Raw genomic sequence first — 11,396 nt, 5'->3', positions numbered from 1 at the left:
ATCCTTTTTGAAAAATGCTAGCATTCTCTTACTAAAAGCAAACATGAAAAACACTTCTCTAGGAGAACCTCAGGATCATTTTAGAAGAATACTACTGGCAACTACATTGAGAAATAAATCTGAAGATTGTTTTTTTCCTTAGGTGCACAGGGAAAGTATTTCAGCTTTCTGAATCTCAACAATCTCTGCAAAGACTGGACACATCACAGGCTAACCTCTTTCATGGGTTCAACAAAAACTGCATTTGTAGAAAAGATGTCTCTTACTTTTTCAGATCTTACCCTTTCCTCAAGTGCTTTATTTAGGTTATTATTTTTCTTCCTTCCCTTCTCCCTCCTCCTTTCTGGATTTATTGTATCCACTAGGTTCTGAGACGGAAATGTATATGATGTTTTAGATTCCTACCTTGACCAGGGCTATGTAGAGGGTATACTCCTGCAACTGGTCACTGACAGGAGTTTGAGGAATGCCTGAATATAAAATTCTTGCTCATAAGCAACTCAGCCTGGAGAAAAAAACCCCCCAAAAACCCAGATCCATAAATATAAAATTTCATCCCAGAGCAGGACACGCAGCATATTATAGAAGGATACAGACTTATCTGCTTTCACAAACTCCCCTACACTCAGCTCCTCTAAGCTGTGCTCGCTCGCTCCCACAATTCACAACCGCTGCACAGAGGCCCGCGGAGGCAGGAGCGCGGGCGGGGCGGGGCGGCGGCGGCCGGCCTTCATTGGCTTTCTGGCCGGAAGCGGCGGTGCGGCCCGGCTGCGCATGCGCCCCTCACACGTGCTTCCAGAACGCCCCCTCCGCCGCTGGAGATCCGCGGCCGTCATGCTGCGAATTTCTGCCTTACGGCTGCTAGGACGCAGGGGGGCGAGTAGGGTCTCGCTCTCGGAGGACTTTAGTTTACGCCACTACAGCTCGGGCCCTCTCGGTGTCCGCGACGATACCCGCGACTCGCGCGCCTACTTTACCACACCCATTTTCTACGTGAACGCCGCGCCGCACATCGGGCACCTGTACTCCGCGCTGCTGGCGGACGCCCTGTGCCGACACCATCGCCTCCGAGTTCCCAGTGACGCCGCCACCGGATTCTCCACGGGTACCGATGAGCACGGCCTGAAGATTCAGCAGGCGGCAGCCGCCGCGGGCCTGGCTCCGTCCGAGCTGTGCGACAGAGTCTCTGCCCAGTTCCAGCAGCTTTTCCGGGAGGCTGACATCTCTTCCACCGACTTCATCCGCACCACCGAGGCCCGGCACCGGATAGCTGTGCAGCATTTCTGGAGGGTGCTGAAGGCTCGGGGTCTCCTATACAAGGGTCTCTATGAAGGTTGGTATTGCGCCTCCGACGAGTGCTTCCTGCCTGAAGCCAAGGTCACCAGGCAGCCCGGCCCGTCGGGGGATTTGTGTCCTGTATCTCTCGAGAGCGGACACCCGGTCTCTTGGACCAAGGAAGAAAACTACATTTTTAGGCTTTCCCAGTTCCGGGAGCCGCTCCAGCAGTGGCTGCGGGGCGACCCTCAGGCCATAACACCGGAGCCATTCCATCACACAGTCCTTCAGTGGTTGGAGGAGGAGCTGCCGGACCTATCAGTCTCTCGAAGGAGTAGCCACTTGCACTGGGGCATTCCGGTGCCCGGGGACGATTCGCAGACCATCTACGTATGGCTGGATGCCTTGGTCAACTACCTTACTGTAATTGGCTACCCAAACGCTGAGTTCAAATCTTGGTGGCCGACCACCTCTCATATCATAGGCAAAGACATTCTCAAATTCCACGCTATCTACTGGCCTGCTCTCCTCTTAGGGGCCGGCATGAGCCCACCACACCGCATCTACGTCCACTCCCACTGGACTGTCTGTGGTCAGAAGATGTCTAAGAGCTTGGGTAACGTGGTGGATCCCAGGACTTGCCTTGACCGCTATACGGTGGATGGCTTCCGCTACTTTCTTCTTCGGCAGGGCGTCCCCAGCTGGGATTGTGATTACTATGATGAAAAGGTGGTTAAGTTGTTGGATTCCGAGCTGGCAGATGCTTTGGGAGGTCTCCTGAACCGATGTACTGCCAACAGGATCAATCCTTCCGGGATCTATCCGGCTTTCTGCACTGCTTGCTTTCCCAGTGAGCCAGGCTCGGCGGGGCCGTCAGGTCGTGCTCAGGCAGAGGACTACGCTCTGGTGAGCGCAGTGGCCACTTTGCCCGAGCAGGTAGCAGACCACTACGATAACTTTCAGATCTATAAGGCTCTGGAGGCAGTGTCCAGCTGTGTCCGGCAGACCAACGGCTTTGTCCAAAGGCATGCGCCGTGGAAGCTGAACTGGGAGAGCCCCGTGGATGCTCCCTGGCTGGGTACTGTGCTTCATGTGGCCTTGGAGTGTTTGCGAGTCTTTGGAACTCTGCTCCAGCCTGTCACCCCAAGCCTAGCTGACAGGCTGCTGTCTAGGTTGGGGGTTTCTTCCACAGAGAGGAGCCTTGGAGAGCTCCATTTCTTATCTCGATTCTATGGACACCCATCCCCTTTTGAAGGGAGGAGACTGGGACCTGAAACTGGGGTCTTGTTTCCAAGACTGGACCAGTCTAGGTCCTGGCTGGTAAAAGCCCACAAGACCTAGAAACTCAGTTCTTACTAGCTTGTGGTAAAAAAGTAAATTTGTTATTTTCTTATTTTTTGCATTTTCAGGGAAATTATATTAATGCTTTCTAAAGTGTTGCATCAAATGAGCACATAAGTTATGTCCCTGTGAAAAGAGGTTTGATAGCCTTTCAGGAGCCTACTCCCTACTCTTCAGTTTTCTGTGTTCATTAACCACTGTCCTTTGTACCCCAGTGTCTCTGAGATGTCTCCAGGGGTAAGAGACAACTTTGCTGATACTATTCCTTCTCATTGTACCTCCGTCCAAACCACAGTTGTTTGCCCAGACTACCTCTCATGGCTTGTTTTTCATTGGCCTGGCTTCTGCTGGGCAAATTAATGAGAGTGGGGGTTGGAGGCCCCACCTCAGCTTTTGCTTTGTTATCTATGTTGAGTCTCCTGTTGGAAACAGATTGTTTCATTAAACCTTTAAATACCTGTGCCCTGGATTAGATGATTTTCGCCTGTTTCTATTTTTGATTCTTAACATCTTGACTCCCCATTTTGCTAGTTAATTGTCCAGTAGTTGTGCTTTGTACCATTATACTTGAACCGGTAGATGGCTCTAGTCTCATATTTAATTACTTAACACTGAGGTTTCAGAATATTTAAAATAAATTTTCTGCTTTGTAATTTTGCATAATTTAAAGAAAAAATTATATTTTCTTAAAATAAGGATAATTGTAACCACTGCTGTTTTACAGTAAGCAATAAAAAAGATCAAAATCCTCATTTCAGACTACTGGAAAAGGACATTCACTCCATTAGATGTTTAGTCAGCTAATAAGTAACTATCACGTGTGTTTGGACCATGATAAATTATAAAGCTCTCTTGATTTACTTGGTATGTTAAAATTTTTTTAAACTTTAATAACATTAGGTTTACAGGTGTGATTTAAAAAATCTGTAGAAAGTTCAGAAGGGCAATATTTTCTTTATATTTCTTGGTCTTAATTTTATTATCCACATATATAATTTACCTTATATGATTTCTTTTGGTCAATCAGTATGTATAATACAATATAGAAATTGTGGAACACCTATTATAAATTTAATACATTTACTTTCAAGTAGTTTTTATTAATTATTTATTTTGCTCCTTTAACTTAAGTTATTAAAGTTTAAAAGTTTTTTAAGTACCTTATTCAGATCTGTTCTGTTGCGTTTGTTGAAGGTGAAGGGAGGAAATGATCATTGCTCCAGGAATCTCAGACTGGATTTAGGGATCTCTCCAAGCTTCCATAAAAGAACATCACAGAGAAGATGTTAAGATATCAATTTATATAGTGACTACAACATAGTAAGCCAGCATTATTTGCCCAGACTATCTCTCATGGCTAATCTCATAGGTTATTAGACAGCTACGGCAAAGTTTAAAATGAGAACTTGCCTTGAGATATGCATTCTAAGCATGGTAGCAAGCAGAGCGAGCTCACTATGAAGTAAACTACTGGGCTGGTAGTTCTCCCAGGTTTATTCTGGGTGCTACTGTTCAGCTCCAGTTTCTATTTATTAACTAGTGTAGTGAGAGATTTCTGGTTGCTTGGAAACATTGCTTTGAAAAGAATGCTTGAAGGCATTCTAAGGGTGGAAGGACCATTTCTACCAGTGTTCCTTTAGATCCTCCTTATTCTTCATAATGCAATCTTGGGCTTTCCATAGGACACATTCCAGTTATCTGCTGGGATTACTAGGGTAGATTACTGGGACCTAGGATGGCATATAATATCTCTTGGGGCTGGAGAGCAGAGCAGTGAAAGAGATGGGATGTTTACATGGATGAAGGAAAACAGACTTGGAAAGCAGTGTTGATAACCTCTGCCTTTGTAGTGCCATTATAACAGTCTTACAGCCCCTATCATGAATGGAGGAACAGTGTCTTCCACTGGAATGGTCTTTGCTATGGCCTAATGCCAATTAGTACACTGCACCTTGGCTTGCTGGGTGTTAATGGAGTTCCTTTTGTGCAGTCTGTCATTTGTGTAGGCACTTAAGTCCTACCAGAGTGTTTGTGGTAGTAGAGGACACAGGAAAACAGGGGGAGCCAAGAGGACAGAGCATACTTATTACAGAAGACAGGATATTCTGAGTGAAGAAGTGTGGTGAGTTGGATAGGACTTATTCCGTGGTGGAATGGAAGATGAACCAGTTAGATTCTCTGCAGGAGGCAGGGTAGGTAAAGCAGGGATCCTTAGAGTACTGAGTTGGTATGTTCAGTTTGATTCAGCAGTTTAAGAATGGCAAGTAGAGGATAGGTGAAACTTAAAACTGGCAGGCATGCATTTCTAAGAGAGTACACCTTAACCACTTTGTGGGAAAGGATGATAAACTTGTAGACTTCTAAGAACTTCCCTGTCCCAGAACTGCTAACACCTTATGTGGCATCTTGTGGATTCCTTGACGAGAAAGGAAGTTTCTCCCAATATTATCCTAAGGCTCTCAACTATCGATTTTTGGGTATTTTTGGAGGCAGTGTTGCAGGAGGTGATAGAGCACTGGTCAGGTGTTCATGGAATGTCATGTTAAAGTAATAATAAGCTGTCAACTCAGAAGACTACAGTCTACTGTAAAATCATGCAAGAAGCTGTGGGCAATGTATATGTGGCACCATTGTATATTAAAGGGCTGTTCTACAAGTAAACTCACAGATAGGCACCTCAGAAGTCAGAAGACCCACGGCTATATGGGGGTCAAGAATAGGCAGGAACAAGAAATAGTTACAGTCTCATTTCACTGAAATCGCACACTTATTCTGGAAGTAGGCCTTATTATTTTTCTTGAGCACCTCTATAGGGACTGAGAAGAGCCTGAGAAATTGAGTATTAAGTTGATCACTCAAGAAGGCTTAGGCTGCAACATGGGCTCTCAGGTACAGGCCCTCCCCACTCAGCCCCCCATAGTTGTATCCATTATTGACACATAACTCTTTGGATCTGGGAAGTTCTGAAACTGAAGTAAAGCCAGTAGTTGGTCAGGTTTTGGGTCTCCAACTAGGATGACATAATCGTGAAGTTTGAGTAGCAGGTGGCAGTACTGAGCAATCAACAGATTACTTCTTGGGCATTATGGCAGGGGTAGTTTACTGGCTCTCTGTTTCACTCCTGAGTAGGTGGGTAGTTGCAGTGTCAGCCTGCATTAGTGTAACTTTGAGTTACAGTGGGGAAGCAGCCATGCCTGTTGATTAAGACTCGGTCCATAAAGTTGCTATATAATATTGCCTCCTGGAGGCAGTTCCCCCCCATCCATAGTTCTCCCAGATGTAGAACAACTGTTCTTGCTGATGAGGTCTGGGATGCTGTAAATGTTGATAGGTCCTTGTCCTCATTTTTTGCCAGAATGAATATCAGTGGACCTGAAAAGATGTGGACCTACTGGCAGTGATGTGTCTATTTTTGCTGCAAAAGTTAAGTAGTTCAGAGAGATTGCGGGGAGCTTGGGCACAGGTGGAGGTAACCAAGATTACAAATTAGGGGGATCAGTTCTAGAACAAAGCCTTGGAGCCCCTTGCAAAACTAAGACAGTATAAAATATGTCATTTCAGCATAACACAGTTGGCCCTGCCCCTTGTTCTGCTAGGAGCTTTAGATAGGGTTGGTTAACTTCTATCAATAGGAACACACTAAATTTGAAGGTTAATATTGCTGGAAGGCCACAACAGTAACAACCAAGTTAATTAAGGTCAATTAGTGAGGATTTTAACCTTTCAAGAAGAGGGTCTTACTCTTTTTTTGAGGCAGAGGATAGGAGAATCCCAGCCTAAGCTGCTTTCTTCTATCATCGAGAACTACTTGAGTTGAGGGGAAGGAAGTAGACAGTTCAGAGGTGAAATTGTGAAATTGACTTCTTAGTTTTACCCTGTGTAGATCCTGTGAATTAAGAGGAACCATCTAATGGGATAGTTGACCATATTTAAAATGCTTTGCTTTAGATTATATTAATTATATTGATCAGTTTCTACTTAAATCTCCATGACGAGTAAAGGGGATTGGGAAGAGGTACACCAAGAGGCTCTTCCCATGGTAGGGACAACTACAAATAATGTACTCTCTACTGTGCTGCTTCTCGTCTATAGCTGTTGGGAGCTTCAGCCTAACTTGGATCTTCACCAAAGTAAGGTGAGACTAGAGACTATAGTATAGCAGTTCCATCCTTGGCTATGAATTATATTTCACTCCCGTTTGGTCTGTGACACAGTTTACTCACCATAAGTCCACAGCTCCTTACTTAAGAAAATGATGGTATGAAATGTCAGGATGTTTCAGGAAACCAAATGTATGATCTGCAAGAAGAAAATAACTACAAGGAGAGATGAGATCTGCCTTCACGTCATTAAGGATTTTTGGATGAAACATTTGCAGAGGGCCTAGAAGACTCACTTAGGTAAGCTGAAGGGACAGCTCTAGGAATAACTGGAAGTGGATGATGCCAGTTATCTTTGTGTATGGTATGGGTAAAATGGTACTAACCTCTATGCTACCACTCTCAAGGTACATATACCCCCTCATTGGTTGACAGTCACTGGTTTATGGGATTGAACAGGAGGTGAACCTTTGAGAACTAGTTTATGATTGATACAGATATGAATCATTGTTTTATTCTCTTAATACAGTCAATAAAAGTGTGACTAATTACACATTTTTCTAATTAAAATATTTTAAAAGGATAATAACCTTTACTTTGGAACACATTAAATATGATAGTGTGAGTAGTTTGACTTCCTTTGAACTAATCTAGAAATGTCTACTGGTTAAAAGGCTATAAATATTAAAAATAAAAGTTAACAAGCATGTTACATAATTTGGTTAATCACTAAAATAACACAACTGGAATGTATTTCTTCTTAGCAAGATGCAATGTTAAAAGAACTCAATTCAACAGAAGACAGGAAGGTGAAAAAAAGAGCAAAGAAAAATGAAAAATATGGGAAAAGAAAACCTGTAATGGCATGGCAGAAATAAATACAAATATATCAGTAATTAAAATACCATAGGATGGACTTTCTGTCAAAAGGAAGCAGTATTGAAGCTTAAATTTAAAAAGTTAGCTATATGTAGTTAAAAGGTATATACTTAAACATAACAGAAAATAAGACATGAAGAGGCACTAGGCATAAATTAACCAAAAAAAAAGCGGGCATCATAATAGTAGACAATCTATTTTGAGGGGATAATCATTACTAAAGATGAAGTGAGACTGAATATAAAAGGAACAATATACCAATAAGTTATAACAATTAAACTTGTATAATCTAACAGCCTCAAAATATAAAAAGTTAAAATTGAAGATGACAAGAAATGTTCAAATTTGGAAAGAAATTAAACTGCCATTTGTGAGTTCAGAGAAACTAGGCAATGAGAAAGTAAAATAACTTACACTAGACGTTAGCATTTCAGTCTTTAATGCTTACCACTTACTGTATCATCACTTCTAAGGGTAGAAAAAAATGAAAACATTATAGCAGGTAAGGTTTTGTTACTCTTAAAACCTTGTCTTTTTCCATGCATGCTTCTGTGAAAATAACAACTTGCTGTTTGAGTAGAAATGCCAACAAATATACCTGTTCAATGAGTCCTTTCTAGATTATTAAAAGAGAACAATCCCATGGCCATAATTTTACCAATTTTTCCTGTTAGTTCAATAATAAGTGAAGGTGAAGGGAGAGGACCACCAGTTCTGTGTTCCTCATTTGTGTTCTCTCATTTACTCTTTCCATCAACCCTAGTAAGCCTTCTTTTAACTCTCTTTAACTGATAAGAAATTGAGACACCAGAGAAGTTAAGTAACTTAGCTAAACTTACACAGCTTATTAAAAAGGAGAGCCTAGACTCAAACTTGTTTTAGTGCCAGAGCCTCAGCCCCATCCTTAACACCAACACCACAGCAACCCCCGAGTGTATACGGAGCCTTGTCTTGTGAGGAAGAGGAAGTAGGAAAATCAGATCCGAAGATCTGAAAATGAGAAGTCTAAATAAGAACACTTAATTGAAATACATTAATCAGTGTTTCATGGTGAGGAGTTAGTTCTTGATAGCTAGATTATGAGTGCCATATGAGTGCCAAAAAAGAAACCTAGGAAAAATACTTACCTTATAAAGAAATATATTTCTTTTCTTGCTTTCAATAGTTTCCTTTATATATGCTGCTTATGTGTATTGGTGTAAATGGTTAAAGACTTTGATAACTTTATAGTCTCTTTTTTCTTTTTCCTTAAGATTATTGTTTCTTATTTTCAGAAGAGTGTTCCAAATTTTTGAATCCAACAGTTCTCTAAGTGAAAGTATGTTGTCATAAATTCATGAATCCAAGTATTTAAAAATAACATTTTACTAATTAATACTTTATACATTTATCTCTAAACATGAAAACATGGCAATATTCAAGTTTTATTTGAATTAACTATTATAGTAATAAAGCCAGAGAATTTTATGAGGTCACACTGAAACTTTTTCATTTCATACATACAGTTTTAATACAAACTTATTAAAAGACTCATCTACTTACTAACAATTTAAGTTCTATGACTTTACTGAACATTTATTACTGTATTCTTATGACATCTTTCCTAACAAGCTTGCAGGAACCAGATTAAATGCCCTTGACTCCAGTTACTAACAAAGCAAATACCACCCTGTTAGCTAAAATGCCACATATTGGATAACTCCTGGTAAACTATATCTGACATGTCACATATGACAGTCAAGACGTGTTTTAACTTCTACAAATTCTGTAGAGACTCTATTATGAATTTCATAAAGAACACTGTCATATTTTACTTTTTTAATGAAATGTAGCTAAAGTTGGACATGGGTTACACCTTGAAGAAGTTTAGGATGAAACCTATGTGTATATAGCTCTCTTGGTTATCATCTAAATTGTATATTAAAGTCCTTGTTAACATGGAAGCTAGGAACATCTACATCTTTATGTTATAAGTAATTTCTTCCAAACTCTTTAAATTCAAACTATGCAGTCCCAAGTTAGCAAGGCATGATGGGTACTTTCCCAGCATTTGCATTGTAGATTATGACTTGCTAATAGTATCAGAGTGAAATATTATAAAAAAATATCCTACATTGTCTACATAATCTGCATTCTTAAGATTACCATTAAAATTCACTTACTAAAGGAATTTACAAAGGCTTTCCTAGAGCAAAGAATTTTCAGTCCTGGTAAATTCAAATTATTGCATTAACTCTTTATATTTAAATTTATGTAAAAATTATTCTATGGAAACTCCCTAAATTTTTAAAAAGAGAAACTTTTTAGTCCTGAGTTCAGTTTCATTATACAACTCATTACTGGAATGTAATTAAATCAAGTTACAGTGTATAAGAAGCCCATTTTGGTATTATAGAATAAAATTGTTAAGTACTAAAATAAAATGAATTCTTTGAAAATACGTATGGTTAATTGCATGAAAATTGATGGTTGGACGTTCATACCATTTTAAGATTTGGAAGGAGTGTTTTTTGCTGAATATAATAGAAATATTCTTAACGTTCATGATGACATTGACCGAGTTAAAAGTCTATTAGTTAATAATCCTCAAAGAATAAACTTTTTTCTTATTAAAATGTCCACATAAAAATCAGTTTATGGATAAAATAATCTCCCTGCCTGAATAAAATAATCCTAAGGTTGACTTTATAAGGTAGGAAAAATTTACATCTATTAGTATCTTTTAAAACATAGTTTGCATAATAGGGATATTAATAAGGATTTTAGGAATTTTCTTTTATGTGTTATTAAAAGTATGTTATAGAAGTGGATATTGTGTAGCTTTCTTTGCTTTGGTACCAAAGTTAAGACATTTTGAAAACTAAGATCTTAAATATGACTAGCAAGAAACACACTGAAAATATTAAAAATAATCTCAAATTGTTACTGTATCCTTTAAAATTGTTATCCTTTAGATTTTTTCTCCAAAAAAAGGAAAAAAAAAGATATGCTTTTTTAGGTAATACTTTTTATATTAATTAAACATTTCCTTTGTGTACTATATCATTGGTTGTTTCAGAACTATATGAGGCTAAGGTTTAGTCTTATCTTAGTTCATTTTTATATCATGACATAACAAAAAGCTAATTGTAACAATTATAACATGTAAACATGTGATATAACAAGTAACAATTATAACAAAAAGCTAAAATGACATAACAAAAAGATCATTAAAAGCTAAAACATTGATCTCATAGTTATTAAAGCTGCTTTTGCTATCATGGATATGTTATATTATGTTTTATATTAGCTATAATATATATAGCTATATATATTTATATATATAATATGTGTTTATATTAGCTATAAAATAAGAGGAAAATATCACAATTTAAATGGAACAGGTTTTTTTTAGGGATACATTAGCTTTAACACTACCTGCATTTTTTCTATATTTTATATCTGAAGAGAAAGATGAAGTAATGTAATCTTTACAGAATTTAGTGAATGTACTGTGGAAATACATGAAAACATTTTGGTAAAGAGAACATTTGCCTATAATATATTACTTAAGAAAAATACCAATGTAAATCTGTTTTTGAAGCAAAATGCAATTATTCTTGGACTCTAGAAATTTATTAGTTTTAGAAAAAAATGCTTTGGTGTATACCTAATAAGCATGAATTATAAATATGGGATTAAAATGTATACTGAAAATACCAGACAAGTGGAGTATTAGATTGTTTCATGATATTTTGATTAGGGCTCTAATTATAGAACACTGGACCATAACATACAGCATGCTACTTTCAAAATTAATGT

The 11,396-nt window shown here is 38.9% G+C and overlaps 1 protein-coding gene across 1 annotated transcript; it reads left to right on the top strand.

The window, feature by feature from the left end:
* The first annotated feature begins 792 nt into the window (after nucleotides 1–792).
* Nucleotides 793–3,722, top strand: MARS2 (methionyl-tRNA synthetase 2, mitochondrial). The gene has a single exon (XM_061149076.1). It carries the CDS (start codon nucleotides 835–837, stop codon nucleotides 2,614–2,616), a length of 1,782 nt encoding a protein of 593 aa, XP_061005059.1. The 5' UTR covers nucleotides 793–834; the 3' UTR covers nucleotides 2,617–3,722.
* The last annotated feature ends 7,674 nt before the right edge of the window (nucleotides 3,723–11,396 follow it).

This window comes from Dama dama, chromosome 8 (genome assembly GCF_033118175.1).
Source record: "Dama dama isolate Ldn47 chromosome 8, ASM3311817v1, whole genome shotgun sequence".
Lineage (NCBI taxonomy): Eukaryota > Metazoa > Chordata > Mammalia > Artiodactyla > Cervidae > Dama > Dama dama.
This window is presented reverse-complemented; position numbering and strand designations above follow the sequence as displayed.